The sequence below is a fragment of the Populus alba genome, chromosome 1 (genome assembly GCF_005239225.2).
Source record: "Populus alba chromosome 1, ASM523922v2, whole genome shotgun sequence".
Classification (NCBI taxonomy): domain Eukaryota; kingdom Viridiplantae; phylum Streptophyta; class Magnoliopsida; order Malpighiales; family Salicaceae; genus Populus; species Populus alba.
Window position 1 is genome coordinate 10512519 of NC_133284.1, and position 27902 is coordinate 10540420.

Here is a 27902-nt window from a genome sequence, read left to right on the forward strand (position 1 = left end):
GTTTCAATAAACTTAATTTTGGGTTTTTAGGTATCAAAAATACCTTCTGATATTTAGTAAACACTTGATTTTGCATAAATATGTTTGGAATTTTCATTTTTCAAAAATCTAAAAATGATAGGACTAGAATTGAAAATTCAAAAATAAAAAAATGATAGCTCTTTTGGAATTTTTTTCCCTTAAAGAGAAAAAAATGAAGAAATCAAGTGTGAAAATCAACAAAAAAAGAGAGGGGAAAAAATGAAAAATGGGTCACTAGAGCTACAACATCAACACGCGCCACTATATAATGTAGCCCTCACCTAGATAATTATAATGGTATCAAAGACAACTGTCATGGAGCTTTGAGGGAGCCACATGCGCCTGCCTCCCTAATACGGCAGCCTTCCTCGCATATTGACACATGTGCTAGACATGTTTTTCTTTCTTCATTCAATTTAGCCTCTAATCTTCAAATAACTCTTCAATTTAGTTTTGAATTTTATCCCACCCTAGCCCCATAAAGGTCTTCAATTTAGGTTTATTTTAGGCAAATAAATTATTTTTTCTGATATTCTAATGGTGTTTTTAAGGTGTTTCAATATTATTAAATTAGGTTGAAGAACATTTTTTTAAGTTAAAATCTCACATCTCCATTTCTCAACCACTTATATGATGATTAGAATATAAAAATATTGATGACATGTCATTTGTATTTCTTTTAGATTAAAAAAAAAAAAAGAGTTATTTTAGATATACATTCATTACAGAAACAATCCATAAATATCAAATTATTGAATAAAGTTTCAATTTGATTCTTAATATAGAATCACTTGTTCAAAATCTGAAGTCAGTGTTATATATTTAGCATAGCATCATGACATATAATTCATATTTTTTAAAAGAAAATCAATTACTGGGCTTCTAAATCTTTAGTTTTTGTGGATACACATATATTCGATATAAGAAAAAAAATTAAGTTTTTTTTAATGAGTCAAATTTATAATTGTTAAATTTAATTTAAGTTAATTTAGAGCGTGTTTGGCAAGCGGTTGCTTTTCAAATAGCTTTTCGTGCCGAAAGCATGCAAATGATGTTTTTTCATCATCAGCACATCAAAACGATCCAGAAAGTACAAACTCAAAAAAAAAAAAAAAATTGAATTTTTACAAAACGTTTGGCAGCAATACCAAACGGGCTCTTAGTATAAAACTCATATTATGAGTCGGGTATATTAACCTGATTTAACTCTCTTTTTTTTTTTTTTAAAAAATACAAGATCAACATCTAATCTAATTGTATCTCACCACATTTTGATGAAGAAACGTAAACAGATTAAGATGATTCCATCAATTCATGATTTCGCCAACACAAATCACAATTCTGAGATTATTTTTTTCCAATCTAGAAGCATTGATCCTTTTACTGGTATTTTTGAGTGATTGTGAAAGAAAAGGAAGAAGACAGGATCTTGTGTGCTGCAAATTGGATTTTTATGTCTTTTTTATTATATATTTTAACTCAATTTTAGATGGTTTATTGTAGCAAATTAGACTCTGGTTGATCTATTTTTGTATGGTTTTAATAAATTGAATTCCACTTAAATTCAAATCTATATAGCGTTCTAAAATACTTGGAGATGTTTTTTTTTTTAATGAGTTCCGTAATCCATTACTATATAAAAACAAAAAACTCTATACAAGTTTTTGATTTCCTATAATATTTGGAACGGAGGGAATAGAACCATCGTCAGCCCAGTTCAAACAAAGAGAAAAACAAATCGCCCAGCAAAGCAACGGCGTTACGGGCCCGTTCATGCGTGACAGTCACGTCACAAGTGACGCCATAGAGAGCATAAATCCCCGCACAGGCGCTCTCTCTTTTGAATTTGAACCCCACATCCAGTCCCCAATTCCTTTCTTTACGAACTTATCAGGTCCTTATTCTTTAAGTTTTGTGTCAATGCGGACCCTTCTATCCGATTCTCTTAAATCTTGCCCCTGATCTTAAAATTTCAAAGTGCATAGACAAAAAGATAATTAAAGTGGTGTCAAATTTTTCCTTGATAAAAGAATCATTTTTACACTTAACTTATCGTTACATGCATGATTGAATATATTAAGATAACCATGTGGTTCATCGATGTTATGAAATTTTATAATATTCAAATAAATAAAACAATTCATTGCTAATACTTTAATACGACGTTGTACCACTTGTAAATATAATAAGAATTTATTATAAAAATTACTAGTCAAGTACAAATGTCTTTTAATTTTATAAATAATCAAAATACATGAGAAAAGTTTATTACTTACACTGCATAAAATATATAATGTTGTAAGATCACATTGCTGGACGGTGCAAGATAAATAATATATGTTAAATGATAAAAATACAACACCAAGAATAATAATAATAATAATCTTTAGTTAAATCATGCCTCTAGGATATATAAGAAGTATCAAATAGCTTTTAATAAATTTTTAAAATTATATAAATTAGATACTTTATCCATGCCTTCAATTAAGGTGAGATTAGAGAAATAATTACTATGATTGTCAAATATTTATTTTCTAAAAGTTTATCTTATTTGGATAAAAATAACATTTCTTAGTATTGTGAAAGTAATTTATGATTTTTATACATAAAGATTCATATATGGAGAGAAAAATGCATATGGTTTATCATAAGAGGAAAGAAATAGTGTGACAAGTCCTCATTTATCTAAATCTGAATAGGAAACTAAATATTAATGATTATTGTTATTATTATTAATTAGTGTTTGGAAATTTAATTGTTGCATAGTTTTATAGTGTAAGGTCCAATATGATAAAAATAATATATAAATTAATAAGGTTTATTTAGGTATGTGATTGCAATTGCTTTTAAAAATGTTTTTTATTCAGAAATATATAAAAATAATATATATATATTTTTTAAATTATTTTTGATATCATCACATCAAAATAATTTAAAAAAATTAAAAAAAATATTAATTTAAAGAAAAAAATAAAAAATTTAATATTTTTAAAATGTAAAAACAAATAGGTAACTTCACTATAATTGCCATTAAACCACATTTCTTGACGAAAATCTTTTCCTGTACTGGCCCACAGCAAGGTGACCCGATTTAGAATTCTAGATTTGAGCCCCACCGGTCCAGTTAAAAGTAAGTAGGGCCTTAGTACCTGTATCGGGAGGAAGCGTGCAAACGAAGAATTTGGCTCATAAAAGGCAGGTCTTTCTCTCTCTCTCTTGATAACAAAAAAGTATTTTAAATAAAAAATTACATAAATACACTCATGGGCTCCACAGTCCACATTAATGAACCGGTGATTTGTAAAATACTGACGTCAGAGTCAGATTGGAATTCAATCGGACAGCTAAGGTTTGTTGTTCCATTATAATACGATATGCGTTATTTTGCCGACATTAGAAAAATAAATAAATAAATAAAACAGGGGGTCCGTCGTAAACAACAGTTTGGCTCTCTTTATTACCCTCAATCGACCCTGGAGCAAGGGTTTTTGGTCACTTCTCTGTTCTCTCCTCCCGCTCCTCCTCTCTCCCCCTCTTCCAACTTCCTAAGAACTAATTTCGTTCTTATGTTAATTGAATCTATGTTTTTTCTTAATCGTTGATTTGGAGCAATCATTCGGGAAAAAAAAGATACGACACGCAAACAGAAGTTAGAGAGCGTTTAAAAGTTTCGACTCTTTCCAGGTTATCACCAGGTATGAAGTTTTTTTTATGTTCTGCATAAACAGATCGTGTCTGTCCATTGAGATCTTCCTGTTTCCTCGTGTTGTTCGTCGATGATAACAGATTTCTGGAGAAATCCTATGATGCCTTCGCCGTTGTTTTGGGTTTTTTTTTTTGGTGGATATTAGTGTTAGAGCCGTTTGATCCTTAAGCATGAAGAATTTGGACAATCCAGATTTTATTATTAAATTCTAGTATTTAAATACTGCTTGGAAGTTTGTTTTTAAAATATTTTTTTGTTTGAAATTATATGAAATTAATATTTTTCTATTTTTAAAAATTATTTTTAATATTAATATATCAATTTAAAAAAAATTAAAAACACCGTTGAACAACGGTACCAAACAAAATCTTTCTATAAACTGGAGGGATTCTTCAAGAAGGTCCCGGAATCTTTTTTACGGTATCTGGTGTTTTGAAAAGTCAATATTGTCCTCCTTATTATTGTAAAAGAGGAGCTTACTCGGGGTCTTTTTCGTATTTATGTAGTTGCACGTTTATTTATTAGTTTATCTTTCGTTTTTAACTTTGTAAATTCCAAAATTTCCACGAGTATTAACATGTTAGGGACTCGGTCCAATTGACAAAAGTACCTCCAGTTAAATACATAAATGCCCCCCTCACATTTAATTTCTCAAGCCAGCAGTTCTTTATAAATTGCACAGTACTTTAGGTTGATAAGAACTCCACGCATAATATACGAACGGTGGTCTCTCTACCTCTAGAGATTCATCGGATTGAGTACAAGAAAAAGTTCGACTAACCTAACCCTGAATTTTTTTTTTACTCTAGAAACAAGAAGGAAAACATGGGTTCTGAGCAAAACGAGGGTACAAGCTTTCCATCGTCACAGCCACAGCTTTGTGCTAATGGGTGTGGGTTTTTTGGCACGGCTGCAAACATGAACCTTTGCTCCAAGTGTTACCGTGACCTTCTTGCTGAAGAAGAGCAAGCTGCCATTGCTAAGGCTGCTATGGAAAAGACTCTAAACATCAAATCAAAACAACATATTGACTCCAGGGTTGCTGTTGATGCCCCTCAAGTTGCGGTGGCTAATTCCATGCAATCCGCTGAAGCCTCTTCGTCGGCGGAAACTGTTGCTGCTGCTGGCGATCAGGTGTCATCGAAACCGGCAAATAGGTGCTTCAGCTGCAATAAGAAGGTTGGCTTGACAGGATTCATGTGCAAATGCGGTGGCACATACTGTGGGACTCATAGGTACGCTGAGAATCACGAGTGCTCCTTCGATTTCAAGGGTGCTGGCCGTAATGCTATTGCCAAGGCGAATCCTGTGATTAAGGCTGATAAGGTGGGGAGGTTCTGATGCTGATCCTTAAAGGATTGGTGAATTAGGTATTGTTCTTTTTTTCAGGGTTTGGTTTTAATTAGGAATTTAGTGCTAGTTGGCTGTGAATGGTTGCTTTTTATACTGGTTATGGTTGAGTGTTTTATGGGGGATGGTGGAGATTAGGAGGGGGGCACCAGGTATGTATTTGGGGGGGTTTATGGATGGTCGATTCCATAATGAAGTGGATCAATGGATTGTTAGTTGCAATTTGGTTTGAATGGTTTTCCTCTCTTGTTTCTCATAAGAAATCTTTACCACGTCAGTGTATCTCTACTTATCTGTCAATATAATATTTGCTCGCCTTCTATTTTTTTAGGATGTTTGATTCTCCCTTATTGCCTGTTCTCCGTTTGAATATTCTTCCCATGGCAATTGAAGTATTGAATCCTCCTGGGTGTTCAAATAAGCATAGAGGTTTATGCTACACGTTATTGTCATTCACCTGTATGTACAACAGGTAAAGGTTAATTATGCCCTTCCATAAGGTTAATTCAGAGATCGCAAGATTGGAGTGGTTCCTACTTTCTCCTTCATATTGCCTGGACTGGTTAATGCTACTTGATTCATTTTTGTTTTATGAAGTTGAAGTTGAACCTCAGTGAAATTGCATCATTGGAGGTTCATATAATTAGCATTGATGTGTTTAAGATAGGAATGCACAGATTGAGAAAGAGGTAAAATGGAAATGCAAAAGATTCTGTAGCAGAAGCGAAGCAACTATCAGGACCCTCGAGTATTACAGAAGCACCTGGTATTACGGCTACCGCCTCACCCTGGTTTGTCGAATTGAAACAGTGAGGGTAGAAGCTTTCTAGCCAGGATCTGTATGGTGTTGGTAGAGGGACCTGTCAGGCACACAACTAAACAATTTATCGGTCTTCATCCTCACCAAGTCTTGTCTTGTATTCTGTCTCTGTTCTTGCTACTAGGCCCCATTGCAACAGAAATGGTGAGGATAGGAGGCGGCCTGTGAATGAATTGTCAGCCTTGAACCTGTCCAAGTCCAGTCTTGTATTTTGTCTGTGCTCTAGCTTTTTACTCAATTTTGTTTGAATTGCTATTTTTCAAGTTGAAATAGTCAAACATCTCAGCCATCCGATTTAAGATTTAGTTGTAAGATGCTGTACGCTTACAGCAAGGGTGTTGTCTGTTGGGGGCTCGAATTGCTTTCTAGTTTGATAGCTTCTGGAGTTTTCTCGTACTGAAATCACGTCGAAGAGTTACAGCAAGGAAATTGAATCAATATACAACAAAGCTACAATGGAACCGCATCCCATATAATTTGTCAAGCTCCGTCGAAACAGGACATTGAAGACTTGCAGTCAAAATTGGCTGCAGAGTCACAAGGATATTCTGTCTATATTCTTTTCTTTATGAATTCTAAAACTATGAACTATAACTTGGAGGATTAACTGTTGGAAATTTTTTTTAATTAAATAAATTATATGTGAATGAAAAATTAATTTCAAATGACTTTTAGTTTTTCCACTTAAAGAACTCTTTGTTTTTATTGATTTAATTTTAAATTTATGGTGACTAATCAAATGTTAATAATAGTAAAATTATTTTTTATTAATTATTCATCCTTTTAACTTTCAAAATTCACTATAAAAAAAGGGGGATTGAAAGTTTTCAACTTTAGTTTTTTGTATTTTTACACACTTTCTCATCTTTTTTTTAGTGTTCTCATTTTGCTTTATGCTTTGATTTTCCTTTCAAATCTAGAGCTTGGATTCATCTTGTTAAGAGATATTTGAGTTTCATATTTTTTTATTCAAAGTTCTTGTTTAAAAGTACATCTAAAATAAGGTGGTGGTATTAGAATCCAAGACAAGACTTGGTGAGGATTGAGACCGATAAATTGAGGAGCATATTGCAAACATCTTAGTTGCACAAGTGAGACGCAATAAAATCTCAAGAACAAAAGATTCATTATTAAAAATAACAAAAGTCTTATTACTTCAAAATACTTCAACAAATTAGTGTCTTTTTTTATTTTAATCTCAGCACATATTTTTATTATTAGAATGCATGTTAATATTCTATTATTATATTTATGTTAAAAACATGTTTGTCATGAGTTATTATTTTGCATGCTTATAGATTTAAACTTGTATGAGCTCTAGGCTTTTCTTTAAAACTTTTTTATGTTTAACATGTCTTATTATGATAAGTTAAATATCATTGCTCACTAGTCTACTATATATATTTACAAACTTTTATCTTACATTAATACCATGATACAATAACCTTCTAATTGTTTCTAACACTCTTTTTTATGTTTAAATCCATGACATTGCTTTCATCATGTGCATCCTTTTGCAACTTGAAAAGGATCTAGCCACCTTGTTATCTTTTCTTCTTCTTTTAAAGGGAGAATGATGATCCATTGGGGTGACTATCCTTGTTTTTAATGAGCAAAGTTGTTTACATTATCACATCTTTTTTTTTTTTCTTCTTTCTATTTGTGACACTAAATATTTTAATGGGATCACCAACATGAGAGAACATGAATATGATATCAAAATACTTTCTATCTTTTTATAGTTCATTCTTTATTGCTGAGGTTGTGTTTTATTTCTTTTCAGGTGGTTAATTATATTTTCTATAGATACATAGAAGAGTTATAAGGTTTGAGATAAATTTCATTAGATTTATATCTTTCAATGACATATAAATGGACTAAAGTTGAGGAAGAAACATTGTATTAGTAGCCCATAAACACCTACAAAACAAGTCTCGGAGCTCTGGAGAGCCTTTGATACTTTGTAGAAGGAATATAGTCTTGAAGGCTATGTGTTGTATGTAACATGGTATACTAAAGAAGATGATAACTATAGTTGACAAGAGAATGAGGAATGTGTGCATCAATAATGAATTTTACATTATTTATTGTTTTATACCCATAAAAAAACACAATAATTTGTATGGAGAAATGAGTATTTATAAAAAAACATTTTTTAACCTAGTTTGTGGGTGATTATTTAAAATAATATTTTTTAATGGTTGGTAGTTACATTGTTGGTTGAGAAAATATAGTGTCGAGTAAGTCATGCTCGGCATGAACATGTCTTAATACCATTTTGTGAGCTCTAAAAGATTTGCAAAACCCACAACCTAAACCATAAGAGTTTTTTTTTTTTTTTTTCATTCATTTGTGGTACTTCTAATCTAATGATATGGGTACCGAATTCGATAAATTTATATGGTTAAGGATTGTTTTTTTTTTTCTTTTATGATTTTATCATTCAACATTATCTTCTTTTAAAAAAATGATTTCGTGGTTATCTTCAATTTCTTCTCTTTAGGTTTATCCTATTTTCATGGTTTAAATTGTGAGTTTTACAAATTTTTTTTGAATAAAAAGGTCTTTTTTAAAATAATTTTGTTTGTGTTTAATTTTTGAATAATTCCTTTTATTTTATACATGGAACTTTATTTTATAAAAATATATTTATTCTAAAATAATATTCCTTATATGTTTGGCTTTACATGATATTGTTTTCTTTTTATTTTATTTAATCAGTTTTGTATTTTTTTTTATTTTTATTATCTTTTATTTATTTTAATAAATATTTTTTATAAATATAAATAAATTAAATATTTGATCTACTTTAATTTGTTAAGTTTTTTTTTTTAAAAAAACCTTACAACTCGCAGCAATACATGAGTGAAATAGCTAGTAAAAAACTACATGACAGTCCAACTTAGGTGTACAATGTCTGCAGCGAAAGTTTCTTCCTTTTCCAGGGAGGCTTGAGTGGGATCGTTGTCTTTTTATTGTCTGCAAAGCTTTTTATCATTGGACCTGAATGGCAAATAAGAAAATAAAGCTAAAGTGTGTGTGAGAGTATGATTTGAAAGGACAGTTGATTGAATTATAAGGTGAGAGATTTCCTTTGAAGTTGAGCTTACCTCGATCGATAAAAAACAAGAGCGGATTAACATAAATATGTTTTGCAGCTACATATTTCAAAATTTCATTTGCATTCCTGCTTTCTCCTTTTTATAATTTTTTATACTTTGTTTAATCTGCTTTTCCTTCTTCTTTTTTTGCGCCTTTTCATGCTTGCTTTCTTGCGCCTGAACCTTTTAAATTTGTGGTGATATGTTTCGAAGATTGTCCTCATAATTGGCATTGCATGTATGGTTATTACTTTTTAAAATATATTAAAAAAATATATAGTTAAAGAATGTTTTTAAATATTAATATATTAAAATATAAAAAAATAATTTTAAACAAGAAAAAATCTTGTGTTTTTTACTCTATTGTGATCATAACATAATCACGATTGAAAAGAAAAAAAAAGAAAAGAGAGAATTGTAAATTCAAATATTGTCCATTAAAAAAAGGAGAGAACTTTCGTGTTTCTGCTCTCAAAAAATCATTCTAAGCTTGTTGATGAAAGTGTTCTATTTCAACTGAAATCTACTTCTCTGCCTAAAAATAAAATTATTTAATTTTAAAAAATATAACTTATCTGGTTGGATTTTAAATTTATTTTTTAAAAATTATTAGTTTAAGTTTCATAAATATTAAGATTATTAAAAGTTTATATAATTATTAATTTAAGCCATAAAATCAGCTTTTTCTTTTTTATTTTATTTTATTTTTCTGCTTTTTTGTGCTTGCTTTCTTGCGCCTGAACCTTTTAAATTTTCGGCAACATATTTCAGTTTAGTCATTTTAATCGATCACGCACCATTAACACGACACATCAAATGCACCGCCACGCAAATCACAACTATAAAACACGCTCTTTCTTTATTTCTCATAATCTAAGCAAGGGCATTCCTGTAACCTAGCCTAAATCACGAAGAAATTAAAATCATGGAGAGTGAAATCCGGGTCCCACAATCCATTTCTCCCTCTAAAAACTCAAATGAAAAACTCAAACACGATTCCCGTTTTTCTCTCTCTCCATTAACTTCACTTCCACTCCCTAACCGCAACTTCATTTAAATTTTCTCGCTAGCCAAACATAAAATTAAACGAAAACACAGAGAAATCAGATTTACGAGCTCGCTTTCCCGCTCCCTCCCTCGCTCACTCACTCACTCACTCACTCACTGAGCTATTAACTATGGCTACTACGGCAAGTATTTATAGAAATGGCAATTACAGTAAGAATTCACTTATCACTAACAATAACAAAGTGGAGAGGCCTCCCTCTGTCAATTCAAACCCTAAAAACTCACTTAAATCCAAGTCATTACGTAAGAGCGCTCCTGCTGCTCTTGGCGCTGCTAAAGATGACACTGGAGGTTAATTATTCTGGCCTTCTCTTTTAATTATCGAGATCTTGCATTATTTCTGATTTCTTTTTAATTTTCTTTAATATGCAACATTACTCTTTTTTTTCTTCTTTTTTTGTGTGTGAAGAGGTTGCGTCTTTAATTTGAATTCTCTTGTTTTTAATGATTTTCTAATTCATTGAGTGATGAGTTAATTATCGAGTTGATGTTGATATTATTTGTTTATTTATTTTTAGTTCCTGGAAGAGTTAGGGTAGCAGTGAGATTGCGACCGCGAAATGCAGAGGAAATGGTAGCTGATGCTGATTTTGCTGACTGTGTAGAATTACAGCCTGAGGTAATTTTAGAACAAAATTGTTTAAATGTGCCTGTGAGTATTTTTGTGAATTTTTTTGTTTGTACCTAACTATTATTTTGGTTTGGTTTCAGGTTAAGAGGTTGAAACTTAGGAAGAACAACTGGGATTCTGATACATATGAGTTTGATGAATTGCTGACTGAGTTTGCATCGCAAAAACGTGTTTATGAAGTTGTGGCAAAGCCTGTTGTAGAGGTATCAGCAAATGAAGTTTCAAATTCTATGATTTTGTTGAAGCTTTATAGGACCATAGTTTCAGATGCCTTTTACTGGCCCAAATGGGGCTCACTGTCACAAAATAGCAATGTTATTCGAACATGCTTGATTAGGCACTTCCACAAATAGAGTTAGAAATTGTTCAATTAGTTGGATCTCCCGCATGCATAATTTCCAATAGAGTCTCTGATTCATTATTTGTGATGGAACTTAGAATTAATGTTGCTACAGATACTCGTTTTTAATGTTGTGTCATGAACTTCATTAATTGTTTCACTTCTTCTGCTTGTAGCACCGAATCATAAAGACAATGATCGTAGTTTATGTGTTCAATAAGCCTATGTCTTTTAATTTTCTTTCCTTTGTGGGACTGCGATGACATGCTAATTTGTAATTTGCTACTGCAGAGTGTTCTGGATGGATACAATGGGACAGTCATGGCATATGGGCAGACTGGTACCGGTAAAACATATACTCTTGGACGACTTGGAGAGGAAGACACAGCTGCTCGTGGAATTATGGTTCGTGCTATGGAGGACATATTAGCAGATGTTTCTCTAGAGACCGATTCTGTCTCAATATCCTATCTGCAGGTTGTTGGATTTACAATGATTATTTTTGTATGCATGATATTGTAATTTTCCTTGTTCAATATCTATGCTATTTTATTTATTTATTTTTTGTATATTTTTAATTTTACAAGATCCAAATTAGGATCTCTAATATTCCTGTTCTTAAAAAATGTGCAGCTTTATATGGAGACCATACAAGACCTCCTCAATCCCACTAATGACAATATTTCTATTGTGGAAGACCCAAAAAGTGGAGATGTTTCGCTTCCTGGGGCTAGCCTAGTTGAAATAAGGAATCAGCAGAGCTTTCTTGAACTATTGCGACTAGGAGAAGCTCACCGCTTTGCTGCAAATACAAAATTGAATGCCGAATCATCTCGTAGTCATGCTATACTGATGGTGAATAAATTTGCTTATACACTTTTTGATGCTTCTAGTGCTTTTGAAACTGCAGCAATCCTATTGGAAATGAGATTTTGACAAGAAATAGACATCGCAAATGCTTTAGGTACATGTAAAGAGATCTGTCAGGGGAAGAGATTCTGATCTTTCAAGCGAAAATGGCAACAGCTCCCGCATGGTTAAAATTCTGAAGCCTCCTATTGTTCGTAAGGGAAAGCTAGTCATAGTAGATCTTGCTGGTTCAGAGCGAATTGATAAATCAGGTTTCGTGAAATCTAGAAATGGACATTAAAAGCGCCCCCTTCCTGCCTTTCATGTTAACATGATCTAGTAATATTTTCTTCGTATATATGCCAGCTTTTCATTCATGTGGAAAATTTGTTCTTATCAATACATTTCTAAATTAGACAACCAATTATCATTTTGGTAAATTTTGCTTCCTGCATGGTGGCTTGGGGGTTGCAAAAAGTGTGTAATTATTGATAGATGGTTTGATTAGTCAACTTTTATCAGTTTTAAAAAAGAAAATATTCATCCCTTTTCATTTTAGTTTTGCTTATTTATGGGCCATTCTTTAGGTATAAGTTTCTGAGTGTCCAGCTCTCTTTTGCTTGTTAAAGTTTGTTTACTCATCCGTTATTTGGCAGGGAGTGAGGGACACACATTGGAGGAAGCCAAATCCATCAATCTCTCTTTGAGTGCACTAGGGAAGTGCATCAATGCTCTAGCAGAAAATAGCGCACATGTCCCAGTTCGTGATTCAAAGCTTACTAGATTGCTTAGAGATTCATTTGGAGGTAATACATTTGCATTAATAGAATTATTTAATCTTCTTATATGATATGTGTTGCCTGACTTTGTGAAATCTTAACAGGCACAGCTAGGACTTCACTTGTTATTACTATTGGTCCATCACCCCGCCATCGAGGAGAAACAGCAAGTACTATAATGTTTGGACAAAGAGTGGGTACCAATAACTGAAGTCAATGCCTGGCCTGTGTAGTTCATTTATTTGTTTTCTACTGTCATGTACATAGCAGTCCTTGCAATTATGTCTTGACATACTTCATCCGAGCTGTGATCTTAATAGTGATATGTTTGGTACCATTAAATATCATACCCTGAACTTTGCTTAGACACAAAATCAATAGTGTATTAATTGTTCGCTTATTAGCAAAAGCTGCTTGTTTTGTTTCTAAAAGTTGTTTCCTCTCATAGGCAATGAAGGTGGAGAATATGTTGAAATTAAAGGAGGAATTTGATTACAAAAGTTTGTCTAGAAGGTTAGACCTACAATTAGACAAATTTATTGCAGAACATGAAAGGCAGCAGAAAGCATTTGAGGATGAAATTGAAAGGGTAACTATGGAAGCACAAAATCGAATTTCAGAGTCTGAAAGAAACAATGCAGATGCATTGGAGGTAAGTGCTGTAATAATGAAGTAATATTTGGTGCAGGCATTTATGTTGGTGAGGGAGAGAGCATGGGGGGGGGGTTGCTTGGTTTTTGTTTTAGAATAAAATCATGCCTTGTACTGTCACGTGCACAATAATTTCAAAATGCAAAATTTAAACATTGACCTTTGTGAACTTTATGCTGATAATAATTTGTTGCCAACTTATGCTGACACAACTTTTGGATTTTGTGGTTATTTGGATGTTTACATATCTCTCTTGGGATTGGTAGACGTGGGAAAACAAAACTACTTGTACTGCTTATGTCTTTTTTGCCCCCCTGAATCTCCTTTGGCATTTTCTTGCTCGTGGCATGGGATATGCTAACTCCTTATGTTCACTTTCGATAGAAGGAAAGAACTAAATATCAGAAAGAGTATATGGAATCAATAAAGAAGCTAGAAGAGAAATGGATGATGAATCAGCAGAAGCATGCTGGTGGAGAAAACATACCTGGACTCAAAGATGAAAGTTCAAATGCGATATCTAATGGAAAGGTTGTTCTGTACTTGATACCTTCTTGTGATGCCTCCTTTTTCTTGTGTCCTTATTTACTTGATGGTCTCCATACTGTACAACTAGAGTTCTCCAAAATTCTGTGGATGCATATCCACTGCCCCCAGCTGTTTGACTAACAATTTTAGCCTTTGTTTTCCCTCCATACTCACAGGATTCCAGGGTAGCTAATATGGAGGAACTTGCTGAAATGAAAAAAAGGCTTCAGAAGGAAACTCTCTTGAGGAAGGTTGCTGAAGGGGAAGTTAATATCCTTAAAAGTCAACTCGCAGGATTGAAGAAGTCAGAGGTATGTTTGACTAGTTCTACTTCCCAGTACTTCTTAAATTTCCGTTATCTGTATCTTTTACTAGGTTGGGTTCATATAGAACTATAACTTCAATGTACTAGGCATCGGCAAAATCTGATATTTCAAAGCTTCAAAAGATGCTGGAAGATGAGGCTCGTCAGAAAGAAAAGCTTGAAGGGGAAATAGCAACACTGCAAAGTCAGCTGTTGCAAATAAGTTTTGAGGCTGACGAGGTATACTCTTCATGCAATTTATAACTATAGCTTAGTGAAACCTACCTTGAAACAGATTTTCTTCAGGAACTGTTTGTTTGAGAATTTTTCTGAGAATAAAATATTTCTCATAGAAGAAAGTGAGGAAATAAGTGTCTATGTTGATAGAAAACTTGGTAATTACCTGAAAACTTCAAATACAATCATTTAAATTGTTACAGGTGTGATCGTTTCTTCTTGAATCCTAAGCTGAGAAAATAGTGAGAGATGATGGTTTCCATGGATTGTAATATCAGTTATTGTAATTCGTAACAAATTAGCAGGCAACAAAGGCATCTATTCTACCATTTTCCAATGCGTAAATGTTCACATATCGAATCCATGCTAATGTATCCACATGGTATTTATAGTTCAAAGGCTGACTGGCATGTTTATCTCTTAGACAGCAAGAAGAATTGATAAAGGAGGGTCTGAAGAAGTTCTTGGTGGTCTAGATTCTCTGATGTTGCAAGTTAGGCAGCCTCAGATCAATGATTCAGGAAATGGAGAAAAGGCCTCAATAGCTAAACTCTTTGAACAAGGTTGCAGTCAGTGCTTGGCACCGGTTGTTTATTAGTTTTAACTTCTTTTTTTTTCTAAATTTGGTCCGCGTGGTAGTTAATGGATTTGCTTTCATACTGTACTTTCCTTACAAAATCCAATGCTTCTTCAGTTGGATTGCAAAAGATCTTGTCTTTGCTTGAAGCAGAAGATGCTGACGTGCGAATTCATGCTGTGAAGGTGGTAGCAAATCTGGCAGCGGAAGGTTTCTTTCTAGTTCTCTACCAACACTTTACTTTAACTTCTTTATATGGGCATTGCCAACTTATTCAGAATTGTGCTAGTGCTGATCTACTCTTTAGTAGAGTGTCACAAACTTGAGTGATTGCTGAACATATGTTTAATGTATACTTATTAATGCATGTCCTAGTTTATATTGGTGAACATGATAGCATCTAACTCTTGAAAGGCGTATTGCTTTTGAAATGGGAACATCGATTCTGAGACTTGATCATTGCCAAGCTTCACATCTATTTTATCATTTTTTATTCCCTGCCTACTTGATTTTTGATGAATAAAAAGGTTAGTTGGGGGGATTATCTGAATGGAAATAGATGCTGGGCTAAGTTATGAACTTATGGAGTTGCAAGGGACACATCTTTGGAATGGAAAACACCTGTCTCCTTGTCAGATTTATGGATTGCAGATTGGATGCGAAGGACTGTTATTTTGTCATCTGGCTGTTTCTAAGTTGAACAGTCTTAAACTTGAGATGTTGATATTTGTTATACATGCATAAGTTCCCAAAGCAGAAGTTTAACATAACCACAACAGGATGTATTAATTAATCTAAAAACTCTACTGGAAGAAGTATCGATTAATCAATTCAAAATGTCTATCGAAAGATTGCATTAACAAACACCGGAAAACCAAGAGATGAATCATGTATTTTGAATCGCACAATTCAAGCTCCAAGGCCCTCCCTCATTTTATATTGTTTTACCAAGAACTGCAGCATTGCATACTAATGTAACATTCATGCCCTCAATTTTATTGTGCAATATCAGATGAGTGTTTTGTCGTGTTAAGAGTTGTTTCTCATAATTTGTTTCGATTTATTGACAACTTTTTCTTGGATAGATTTGCCTTTGACAGTCTACACCACAACAAAATTATATTTCTGCAAACACCATGATCACTTCTAGGGAAAAAAGGCCCTGCTTCCTTTTAGATTTGTCCAAAATGATTGCAATTCCCATCTAATATGCAGAAACAAATCAAGAGAAGATTGTAGAAGCTGGAGGTCTTAATTCCTTGTTGACACTGCTCAGAAGCTCTGAGGACGAAACCATATATAGAGTTGCAGCAGGTGCAATTGCCAATCTTGCTATGAATGGTGAGTTTTGAATCCGTTACTGGAGATAATCAAATTTATCATGAATATCTCGGCGATACTCCTGCTACTTTAATCATGGGTACTTTAAATTTTGTTTTCACCTCATGCATGTTCTTCATGTATTCAATCAGAAACCAACCAAGAGCTAATAATGGCTCAAGGAGGCATTCGTTTGTTATCAATGACAGCAGGCAACGCTGAAGATCCTCAAACACTTCGAATGATTGCTGGAGCCATTGCAAATCTTTGTGGCAATGGTAAGCTTCTTGACCCCATTGATGTTTATTCTGCTGAGTTTGCTAGTTGTCTGCATTGTAAGCTTGTTTGAAGCTTTACTTAATTCCAAAAATGGATATCTGATTAGAGTTTGTTTCGCATTAGTGAGGAATGGATGAAATAATAAATAAGCAAACCCTGATCTCATTCACCACTGCTAGAAATCACCCTTTAAACAGACGGACAAAATCAACTGTATATGAGTTGTTGGTTCCCATTTAGGTACTTTGCATCAGTAACTTTAGCTGGTTTAAATTAGCATTTGCAAATGTATAGGAATCCAATCTTATGGTTTGGATCAGCTAGATATGATTATAAATGCAAATATCCGCCTCCTTAGATGAGTAAAGTAGTGGTTTCTCTTGAATTAGTTGCCTTAGCATCCAAATTTACCTGAAAAACTTGGGAGCTGTGTAAATTTAGCAGCTAAGCTAGTTGTTGATGCTGTTACCGGAGGCTGGTATTATTAAGGCCATCATTTTGGTTGCTGGTTTCTGTACATGTTGGGATCTATACAACTGTTCATTCAATATGACTAGCCTATTTTGCATGGACAGTGCACAAAAGCATGTTACTGAGCTCATGCTATAATGCTATGCCAAAATTAATATGGTCTAATCTGAACTGAAGAAAAAACCAAAAAAGTTTGATATAAAATTCTTTGTTATAGAAATATGTTTTATGTGTTTACAAGAATCTGTATGGTCTGCCAATTCACTTGAAAACTTAACATTTCTAAGGTTTTTGGAAATTTTCAAATGCTAACAAAAATATAAATTGCTTGAGTTCTTGAAATAGTTCAGTTTCATACAAGTTTTGTACATAGACAAGTAATCTGAGGAAAATGATGAGTCAGCACATGTGAGGTTTGAATGTGAGCTTTGTTACAACTTAAGGTTACTACCAAATTAAAAATTTATTCAAGTTAGTCTATCAGCTGGCATGCTGTTGTAAGCTTTAACCTTGATCCATGATGAATTATTCAGATAAGTTGCAGATGAAACTAAGAAGTGAAGGTGGCATCAAGGCTTTGCTAGGGATGGATAGATGTAGGCATCCTGATGTACTTGCACAAGTTGCCCGTGGAATAGCAAATTTTGCCAAGTGCGAGTCCAGAGCATCTACTCAAGGTATGGTACATAGCTTAGAAAGAGGCATTGGCTAAGTTTGTCTGTGTTTAGTTTGCTCTGCTTATCGCGCAATTGTCTACTAGACTATGTACCCCAAAATTGTTTGTGCCGTGTTAAAATCCAAGTGAAGCCTCACCTTGTCTATGACACCTACATGAAGCATGACGTCGGCACTCAATTATGCAGGAACCAAGACTGGAAAATCTCTTTTGATTGAGGATGGAGTGCTTCCATGGATTGTACAGAATGCCAACAGTGAAGCCTCACAAATCAGGCACCATGTAGAGCTTGCGCTCTGTCACTTAGCACAACATGGTAATTTTGTTTTCCTTCTTTTAAAGTTCTAACAAGCTGATCGCCAATTGAATGTCATCTGAGATGCTAGCCTTTACTCCACGCAGAAGTGAATGCAAGAGACATGATTAGCGGAGGTGCACTCTGGGAACTGGTTCGTGTTTCACGAGACTGTTTGAGGGAGGATATAAGGACACTTGCCCATCGAACGCTAACTTCCAGTCCCATTTTCCAAGCTGAAATGAGACGACTACGAATAGATCATTGATGAATTTGTAGTGGCTGGTTGCGTTGAAGATAAACTAGAGCACATCAGATATTAAATTAATTCATTGTGAAATGATGGATCTCTTTTGACAGAAAAAAAGCAGGAAGGCTTTCAGATAATCAGATCTTGTCAGCTCTGTTCCTGTCCAAGTCTTGTTATACTTGGGTTTGTACTGTGGTCTGCCCTAAGTTTGAGTACAGCTTTGTTGATCAAGTTACCATCTTGTTAACCCTAGTGAGACCATCTCCCTCACAGCTGGTAGGTAGTGTATAAATTTGTTTGTATATGAACTGAACAGGCGAACACTAGCTTGGAAGTATTTCTTGTAAGACAAAAAAAACCAAGATTGATTTGTGCAGTAATTTGTTTTGAACGGCAGGCTTTGACTCGTCGTAAAAGACAATTCCTTGTGATCCAAGATTTCAATGCTCTTCACCGGTGATTGTGGCGTTCCCTTGTAAACAGGAGAAGAGGCATCCGCAACCATAGGTGTTACCAAACTGTGTATGGTGAACACTAAAAACTGTAAACTGGCTGGAGGGTGCAGTAAAACTGAAACAATCACAATAATTAAGTCATTAGGCCAACAGGCTCATAATGGAATTAACCGATCATTTCAATCGAGGTTCTAGACATCAAATACATGTGCACACATAACTTCACATCACCTTTGGCAACAAAGGCATGAGCTCCTCCGGAAGCCCAAGCCCATTTATGTCTCCTGGGCTATATAAGATAAGGGTAATCTTTCTCTTCCCCAAATCCCATCTTGCTTTCAATGTTTGAATCCGAGACTTTCAAATAGAAATCCATTTATTTCATCAATGATCAATTGTATGTGGATGGCGAAAGACAACAATTTATCATGCTAAAATTAATGTTAGAAAAAACAAAAGGCATCATCTTTTTTACACGAAGTAACATCGTTAATAATTTAGAAAGGTGAGCTTTATAATAAATGGATTTGTTTTCCTGTTGATGAAACCAAATTTACCAGACTCACCATGAACTTCGGGTGGCGTGTCTAAGGTTTTTTTCCCTTTTAAATTCCAATATTTTCTAGATAATATTTTATATTAGTTTATTAATATTTTATACTAATTCAATACATTTTATTTTGATTTTAAGTAAAATATAATTTAAAATATCGTTAAGATGAAATGACTCTTTAGCTTTTTTTATCCAAAAAAATAAAGACTTATAGATTATAAATACTTTATGAATCTTTAAAACTCATGTTTATAATCTTTTTATTCTTAATGTTTTTAGTATGTATATTTTTAGACTTTATCTTTCTAAAAAGATATTTACTTAAATATTTGAAAGACTTAAAATCTATAAAAATAAACTTTTTATAGATATTGATCATCAACCATTTTATCCTATCAGACATCAAATATAAACTATTAATCATCTTAACTAGAAAAAATAAATCAAATTACTAGAACCAAGAGATTAACCTATTAGACATATAAACTTTCCTACTAAATTAATTAGATTTTTTGGTAGCTCACCACCTCTCCTATGAATTAAACCACTGCCTACTTTGATTTTATAAATAAAGCCACTAGGTTGTGTCTGTCCTCTTCAATTACCAATTCATTGCTATTTGATTTCATTATAATCTGCATATATCTTCTATGATGTGAACCATTCAACAAATCTTTCTTTTTCTTATTTTCTTTTTTTGAAAGACATTCATAATTCTTAATCGATCAAGACACATCACTTTCAGAACATAATTGGTACCATTTTTTATGTTGGTACAGTTTTCTTTTCAAGAATATGCAATAAAATTTCCCTTTGAATTTTTTATTTATATAATGATTAGAGATCTACTGCTTTAGAGGTAACAAATTTTATTGTAATAGACTTCCTGTTCTAATGAGTTATTAAAGGTTTGATTAATTAATCAACTCAGTGGAGGAGATCCACCAAACCCCGGCAAAAGCATTGTTAATTAAGGAAAAAATGGCCCTCGCAGATAATAAACGAATATATATGAGATCAGAATCAACAAAATTCATGATAAAAACAAAGAAATAAATATCAAGTATATATATATATATATATATATTAAGAATGTACAAACTAGGTAACAAAAATCACACAATTTCAATATCTTCCATATTTTGGATATGAAAAAATAAGTAAATTGTAGAACTGTTTAGCACTGCCTGCAGAACCATCGTCAAAATCTAAGATTGAAGTACTGTTGTGCGTCATGCATGAATGGTAAAACGCCCATTACAATCTCATGCGTGATAAAACATAAGGATTACAAGAAAAAATAGAAGGAAAATTAAAAATATTTTATCTTATTATAGTACCTGCAGAGGGAAAATCTCTTTTAATGAAATGCAAATAGCATCCAGCCTGTATATTTCTATCCCTCTATATGTCTCCAAAGAAACCAATAGATTCATGTCTATTTGAGATGGATGGCTAATCGAGTTGCCCAACACTAGCATGAAGCATGGCAGTAACTATCAAGCATTAAATTTGTGTACAAATTCAGATTCTCTTCACTCGTAACTCGTAAGGATCGACTGTATGCAAGGTAGCTTTGTTTGAAAAATAAATTTCCTCCCAATGTTTTTATTGTTGCTAACAATATTCCTGAAATTAACTTTAGTGAAATAATATATAAATCAATTTCAATAGAAGAAATGTGAAAGACTTGTCTCCATAAGACTCGACTAGGAAGGCGTCAATGAATGTAGTTTCTTAAAGCGTGGATACTCTCAAGATAGAAAAGGAATGGAAGAAGAAGAGATCTAATTAGTTGTATGATCAAGTACATAGTATCACTACAAAAAATAGCAAAGTTTAAGCTCCTAACATAGAATGGGTTGGTTTCGAAGGTATCAGAATTAATAAAAGTGAACTTAATTAATACAAACTTTACTAAAAGAAGAAAACAATTGGTAGCTTCAGGTCTAAGAACCCAATCTTTATTTTGCAAATTTGGATGAACAACAAAAGAAAGTGATGGATTTGTATTTTTCATATATGTTTTTTACGTGGATCCTCATTAAGAAGAACCAGGGTTGGGTAGATGGTCCAAACAAACCTTGGGCATAACTAAATACTGGGTCCAAATATGCGTGAGTTTGAATAGGTTATCAGACCCAATATTCTTGTGCTCAACCAAACATTAAGCCCAATTATACATGGGTCTAGCAAGGCTATCAAACCTAGTATCCTTAGAATCAGTCAAGCGCTAACCCCAATCATTCACGAGTCTGGTAAAGGCTACTAGAACCAGCATTCTTGGACTCGGCTAAATGCTTAGCCCAATCATACATGTGTTTGGAAGGCTACCAAACCCATCATCCTTGGACTCGACTAAAGGCTTAGCCCAATCATACATGTTGTGTCTAAAAAAGCTACTAGACCCATCGTCCTTGGACTCAATCAAACGTTTAGCCCAATCATACATGTGTCTGGAAAGGTTACTAGACCTATTATTTTTAGGCAATGCCAAACACTGCTTTTCTTACGATAAAGTCAAAGATATTTTCCTTTAATAAAGTTAGAGATATTTTTCTCTAATAAAGTTAGAGATATTTCCTTTAATAAAATCAAAGATATTTTTCCTTGTTAAAATTATAAGGGAGATTTTACACTTTCTTCCCCTTTTTCATAAAAAGACACATGAGTTATAAATACACAAGAGACCTTTCAGCAAAAGAGGTCAAAATCTCTATTCTCCACTACATATTTATATTCAGAATAGTATCTTTCTAAGATACCATGGCTTTTCCTTTTTTTAAATACTCATTTAAGTATTGAAGAGTCCCAAAATTCACTAAAGGAGGTCTTTTGCAAGTATTAGTGCACCGACCACTTGTCACCTCAGTTAGGTAGAATAGATCATATTGTTAGAATCAAGAGATTAACCTATAATATAAGATATAAGTCTTGCTCCTAAGCTACTTGGAATTTTAGGACATCATTATTGACAATGTCTGTGGGAAACATATTAAAAGACCATTGATTGTTCTTTCAAAAGTTGGGTTACTAACATCCTTAATCCCTATCAAAGGTAGATTATAAAAATTCTTGAAGACATGAATTGTACCATTGATTTTTGATAGCCTACAAACTTATCATTAAAGGACAAAATGATCTACTTGTTGGGATGTAACTGGTTTGGATCCACTTGGTAGTATTAGAACACTTCCCTCATGAACCTTTAAAGGCAAAAGAAATACCCTGTTGAATATATACAAATGAGGGCTATAATCTTAAAATGATCATGGACATAGCCCAAGGTTTGCTGGTTGATACATGTAGTTTCATCGAGCATCTGAGTTGTGTACTCTTCTGAATGAAGACAAGCAATAGATCATATATCCTCGGCACATAAACTATTGGTGGTGGCATTCTTATGGGTTTAGGTAACCTCTTTCTCTTTCGAGGTTCCCTAGCAGTAGTAAAAAAATGACTCCTACAAGAAAAGCTACTCGCTCCCCTACAAGAGATGGATGTTGGTGTGTGACCCCTTATTGTTTTGGGATCCAATCTAATGGACCCCTGTCCTTGTTGTTTTTTTCAGTCTCAATTTAAAACCTAAACTCCTTTTTAGGGGAAGCAACATCTCTACTTTTAGAGACAGATTTGAATGTCCTTAGATTTATTTTTTTGTTAAAAGGCATAAAAAGGTAAACAGTGAAGATGAAAAATACCAGAAATAGGTTTTTTACTCTAAGATTAGAATAAAGATGAATTAAGGTCTTTTCTATAGTGTAGTTTTTTAGGAATCATAAAAAATAAAAGTAAAAGAAAAGACAAAAGCAAGAACGACTAGGGTTATAAAGATAAACCTTTTTCACTCTCGTTGTTAGATGAATGATGACCTTTCTCGTCATCTAGAATCTCCAAAAACCTACTCAATTACCGTATTAAATACAAAGCCATCATTTTGCTTTTTAAAGGACACCTACCTCAATATGAACGAGCCACCTGGCTACAAGGATCCCAACAGTTCTACGTGAGACAAACAAGATCTCATAGAAGTTAGAATCTTTCAGTAAAGTTTTTTTTTTTTACCTTTCAAATCTTTAAATATTGAATACACAAAGACTTGGGAGGCAACTGATGGATCAATGTATTTCATATATGTTTTTTACCTGGATCCTCGTTGAGAACAACTAGGGGATGGGTAAATGGTATAAACAAACCTTAAGCATATGTAAGCACTGAACTCAAATATGTATAGGTCTGAAAATGCTACTAGACCCAACATTCTTGTCATATATAGGTCTGACAAGGCTACCAACCCTAATGTCTTTAGGCTCAGCTAAGTGCTGGGCTCAATCATACACAGGTCTGGCAAAGCTACAAGACCTAGTATCATTGAATTCAGCCAAGTATTAAGCCTAATCATACATGGGGTTGGCAAGGTTACCAGACCCTAAGCCTAATCATACATGGGGTTGGCAAGGTTACCAGACCCAATGTCTTTGGGCATCGTTAAACATTGCTTTTCTTCTGATAAAGTCATAGATATTTTTCTCTAATAAAATCAGAGATAATTTTTTTTTGATAAAGATAAAGATATTTTCCTCAGATAAAATCAAATATATTTTTTCTTACTAAAACTATAAGGGAAATTTTACACTTTTTCCCCTGTCTCCATAAATAGACTCATGAGCTATAAATACACAAGAGACTTTTTAGTTAAAAAGATTGGAACTTTTATTCTTCACTGCATATTTATTTCAGAAGAATATCTATCTAAGATATAATGGCTTTTCCTTTAAAAAAGATATATATTTAAGCATTGAAAAGTTCTCGAATTCACCAGATCTTTTATATGTATCAGGGCACCAACCACTTGTTATCTCGAGTAGAGAAAATAGATCAGATTGTCAGAATAAAAAAATTAACCGATAATCTAAGATATAAATCTTGACCTCAAGATACTTAAAATTTTGAGACATAATCATGGAGCATAAAGGAAAAAGGAAACAACAAGGCATGCAAAATTTGAATGCAGCTAGTAGTGTCTCCAAAGATGAATGTGGATAAGCCTCTATTAACTTCAAATATTGCTTTTACAACAAAGCAAATTTTAATTCAGTGCAGATAATCTGAGCATGTTTTCTATAATTTGTATGATCTTGAAAGTACAGGTGCCCAATCCCTTATTCTTTGATCCAAATGAGAGAGAATGCAATGCCTTTTTTATGGAAGTGCTATGGTTTGCCTCGGAAAGGAGCTAGTTCATAGCAGTGCACGTGTAAACCAGCACCCCCTGTATATTTTCATATATCTTTCAGCTGTATCTAAAACCCTAGTAACTTCTCAAAGAAAAGACACGAAAACTCTAAGCCCGCACATCTTTGCTCTTCTCGTAAATAGTTTAACACCTTCTTGCCTCCTCCTTGAAACCGTCAGTAGCCAGCTTTTAATGGAACCTGCTTTGACCTTATCATCGTGGCAACACTAAATAACTCTCATTACTTTTATTACTCTTCGATTTATTGTAGTTATGAGGAGGAAATGATAAGAAAAAAAATGTACCTATATATATATAGAAAAATTGTGTTTTAATGTCTTGGTTTGAGAGAGGAGAGTGGGCTGTGCTGCTAAGCTTTTTCTAAACAAGAATGGACTGAGGGAATTTTGGTCCCAAATGAAGGCACAGTGATCAAACCTCGTAGGAACATTACTATAAGAGAGTTCAAGAAAAAAATTTGATAGAAAGAGTGTACTACCCTCCCATTATTGTGGCTGTTTTACTCCTTTTTTTCATCGTCGTCAAAATGGGACAAGTTTGCATCACTTATTAACATGAAATCATACCCAAGCAATAAAGATCTTAAAATTTACAGTCCTTCAATCATCAATCAGGCATATAATTAAGCTAATTATCAAATGCAAATTAACAACAACTAAAGAAAAAAAAAAGAAATAACAAAACCTGAAAATGCTCAAGTAACAACCCAAATTCCCTAGCTACAAAGCCTGTCGCCTCTTTGGTAAGCTGCAAGTGATCATCGTGGGAAACTGAACTAATTGACATGGCGTTGGATCTATCTTTTGTTAGTATGGTGGTCGACCGGTGGCCCAATACGCCTCAGCTGGTAATTGAATAGAATTGAGAAGATTAGGAGGCAATCCATGAAATAGTTGTGCGTTTTGCTCCGCCATAACCTGATGTTGCTGTGGCTGTTGCTGCTGCTGCCCCACTCCTCCCGGTGACCCCATTCCACCCCCTTGCATAGGCATTTGTGGATCCTCCTCTTCTAGAGGGAGCCTCTCATAAGCAGCATTGCTAAATGAAGCTGCCATAATCACAACTGGACCTGAAGCAGTCAGTGTACCAACAACACTCCCACCCACAACTTGCCCTTGTCCACCAGCTAAATATATGGTCAAGCCAGTAGCTGCGGGTGGAGCTGGGGGTGGCAAAAATGATCCAGCCAGTGACAATATCTCAAATCGACCATGTAAAGTCACAATTGCACCTGGTGAAGCTGGTTGCCTAAGGGTTACATTTGTTACTGTTCCAGTTCCACTCATAATGCAAACCCCTCGTTGTCTCCTCCTGGCAAATGTAGCAACACTCTCAACAATATCACATCCATCAGCAACCTCCATCAAGTGAGTGCGTAGAGCGTTTGCGCTATCCCGTGTGATGATAATTGGGGGCTTAGGCTTGTTCTTGGATCCGGCAGGTCTGCCTCGTGGTCTTCTTGTGATCTCTCCATCTCCATCTCCTGAAGTTATGAGTTCTTGGCCTTCTCTGTTGCCCATGCTATTGTTACTTTCGTCTCGCTCTCGTTTCAGGGACTTGTTTAGCCCACTGCTACTCCCACTCTGCTCATCTTCTGAATTCTGCTGTTGTTGGTGATGAAATTGGTGCTGCTGTTGCTGCTGGTGGTGTAATTGGAAGTCTCGTGTGTGAAAAGGAGGTGGAAGAGAATGGCCATGAGCCGTTACTGGATCCATAAGAGTCTTCCTTCTTTTTTAACTTTACGACTTTCTTTTTTAGTAATAGTAAATATATCTAAAAGAACTGGTTCACTTACGAAAAAATATAAGTGGCTAGCAAGAAAATTAAACCCAGAAAATGGAAACACTAGCTAGCTAGGTAGTAATACTAAAGATTCAAGAAAGAGGGGCGCCGCTAGTGGAAGAAGAAAGGGGATAAAATAATAAGATGGAAGACTATTGGGGGGCGGGGTGGTTTCTTTTTTTCTGGCTTCTTTTGATAGTCTAATGAAGCAAGTAATTAGAAGAACCAGATGCTATTATAAGCTAGCACTCACCAGCTGGTTCAGAAAAGGAGAAAGATGAGTGGATTTTTGGTGTGTAACCCATCAAATCCTGAGCTGGATCCATCTATTGATCTTTCAACAAGCTGTAGTGTTTGTGTAGAGGTGTTATAGCTAGGTTTATCCTGGTTTAGTTGGTAAGAGCTTGGGAGAGATGGAAAGTAGCGTGTTTTTTCGGGTAGCTAGAGAGAAGGTAAGCAAGTATATTTTTGGATTTGGTTTAGGGTTTGATTGAGGAATAGATCGATCACAGATAGATAGATTGATGGGTTTGGTTTTGGTAAGGCTGCGTGCATATGGGCGGTGGATGGGTCCCCACCTTTCTCTCTCTTGTCCCCTCCAGCTCTCCACGTTCTCCCTCCCTCTCCCTCTCTCCCTCCCTCTCTGGTTTATATATGCAGCATTAAGTTATAATACTTGTTAATTATTATTCATAACTCGACCGAGTCCTTGGTCCTTATCTCCAAGTTTCAACTTTTGAACTCCGTCTACCTACTACCTTCCTCTCTTCCTCTTCTTCTCTTGCTGTTCCGATTACTATAAGGTTTATATATATATATATATATATATATATATATATATATATATATATATATATATATATCTGTGTGTATGTTTAGTTGCTTAATTTGCTTCATCTAATTATTATTGCAAGTTCTCCTATAGCATCATAAAAAAAAAATATTTTCAACATTAACGCACTCCTTAGTGGCTTAATCATTGATAAACAAGTGGAATCTAGCTATACTTTTACCATGAATCTGTAAGAAAAATAATTTTTTTTATATAAATGCATTAATCCAAATATATGATCCCAGCTTAAAATCAGAGATAATAAAATTAGTTTTGATGGACAAAAACCGTAAAGAAAAAAATTAATACAAGCGATCATCATTAATTATCGCTTGCTTTTATGTATAACAACTAGTAATTGTCAATGTAAGATCCCTCTCTCCTAAAAAAATCTAATCTCGTGTTCAAGCCTCTTCTTTGTAATAATAATAATAATAAAAAAAACTAGTAATCAAATCTTATTGTTGACTGAAGTGGTAAAGTTTTGTCTTTGATTCTAATATTCTATAAATATTATTATTTTGAATTGAAATGCAAAGGAGAATCCAAGAAGGAAAAAAAAAACTTATTATATAAGAGTAAATTTACATTTTATTTTTTTTAAGAAACGGTGTGTAGAATATAGTTAAGAAAAAACGATATTAAATTAATGGAGTTTTAAACTATATACAGGTGATGATATATAAGATCTCTACCAGACATGGATCTCATAGTGATTAGTGCAAAATGACAGCTGGCACAGTTAATTAAACTGGACTATGTTCATCATC

The 27902-nt window shown here is 33.9% G+C and overlaps 3 protein-coding genes across 5 annotated transcripts; 2 read left to right on the plus strand and 1 right to left on the minus strand.

Moving 5' to 3' along the window:
• Positions 1-3445: 3445 nt before the first annotated feature.
• LOC118036049 (zinc finger A20 and AN1 domain-containing stress-associated protein 1) lies at positions 3446-5407 on the plus strand. The gene is made up of 2 exons (XM_035041742.2): positions 3446-3716; positions 4537-5407. The coding sequence occupies exon 2, from the start codon at positions 4553-4555 to the stop codon at positions 5066-5068; it is 516 nt and encodes a 171-aa protein (XP_034897633.1). The 5' UTR covers positions 3446-3716; positions 4537-4552; the 3' UTR covers positions 5069-5407.
• A 4525-nt stretch (positions 5408-9932) lies between these two features.
• LOC118036048 (kinesin-like protein KIN-UA) lies at positions 9933-19012 on the plus strand. Of its 3 annotated transcripts, none has more exons than XM_073403772.1 (20): positions 9933-10357; positions 10585-10685; positions 10778-10900; positions 11329-11514; positions 11671-11892; positions 12002-12158; positions 12543-12692; positions 12770-12858; positions 13114-13317; positions 13701-13784; positions 13815-13847; positions 14021-14155; positions 14257-14388; positions 14810-14948; positions 15080-15172; positions 16178-16303; positions 16435-16560; positions 17566-17709; positions 17896-18024; positions 18111-18649. In XM_073403772.1, the coding sequence occupies exons 1-20, from the start codon at positions 10177-10179 to the stop codon at positions 18269-18271; spliced, it is 2715 nt and encodes a 904-aa protein (XP_073259873.1). In that variant the 5' UTR covers positions 9933-10176; the 3' UTR covers positions 18272-18649. The 3 variants fall into 3 exon arrangements, 2 of the variants coding, with proteins under 2 accessions (XP_073259873.1, XP_034897632.1); XR_012167588.1 differs by adding an exon at positions 18651-19012 and having other exon boundaries at positions 9935-10357; positions 13701-13847; positions 18111-18529; XM_035041741.2 differs by having other exon boundaries at positions 9935-10357; positions 13701-13847.
• A 6080-nt stretch (positions 19013-25092) lies between these two features.
• Positions 25093-26939, minus strand: LOC118036050 (AT-hook motif nuclear-localized protein 24). The gene has a single exon (XM_035041743.2). It carries the CDS (start codon positions 26231-26233, stop codon positions 25325-25327), a length of 909 nt encoding a protein of 302 aa, XP_034897634.1. The 5' UTR covers positions 26234-26939; the 3' UTR covers positions 25093-25324.
• Between the last annotated feature and the right edge of the window lie 963 nt (positions 26940-27902).

What these genes read in the sequence shown, in the direction of transcription:
- LOC118036049 (XM_035041742.2), top strand. Translation starts at nt 4,553, where the DNA reads ATGGGTTCTGAGCAAAACGAGGGTACAAGCTTTCCATCGTCACAGCCA.
- LOC118036048 (XM_035041741.2), top strand. Translation starts at nt 10,177, where the DNA reads ATGGCTACTACGGCAAGTATTTATAGAAATGGCAATTACAGTAAGAAT. An exon ending in ACAATGCAGATGCATTGGAG is followed by an intron (nt 13,318 to 13,700) that starts GTAAGTGCTGTA and finishes CACTTTCGATAG; the next exon opens with AAGGAAAGAACTAAATATCA. An exon ending in CTGTCACTTAGCACAACATG is followed by an intron (nt 18,025 to 18,110) that starts GTAATTTTGTTT and finishes TACTCCACGCAG; the next exon opens with AAGTGAATGCAAGAGACATG.
- LOC118036050 (XM_035041743.2), bottom strand. Translation starts at nt 26,233, where the DNA reads ATGGATCCAGTAACGGCTCATGGCCATTCTCTTCCACCTCCTTTTCAC.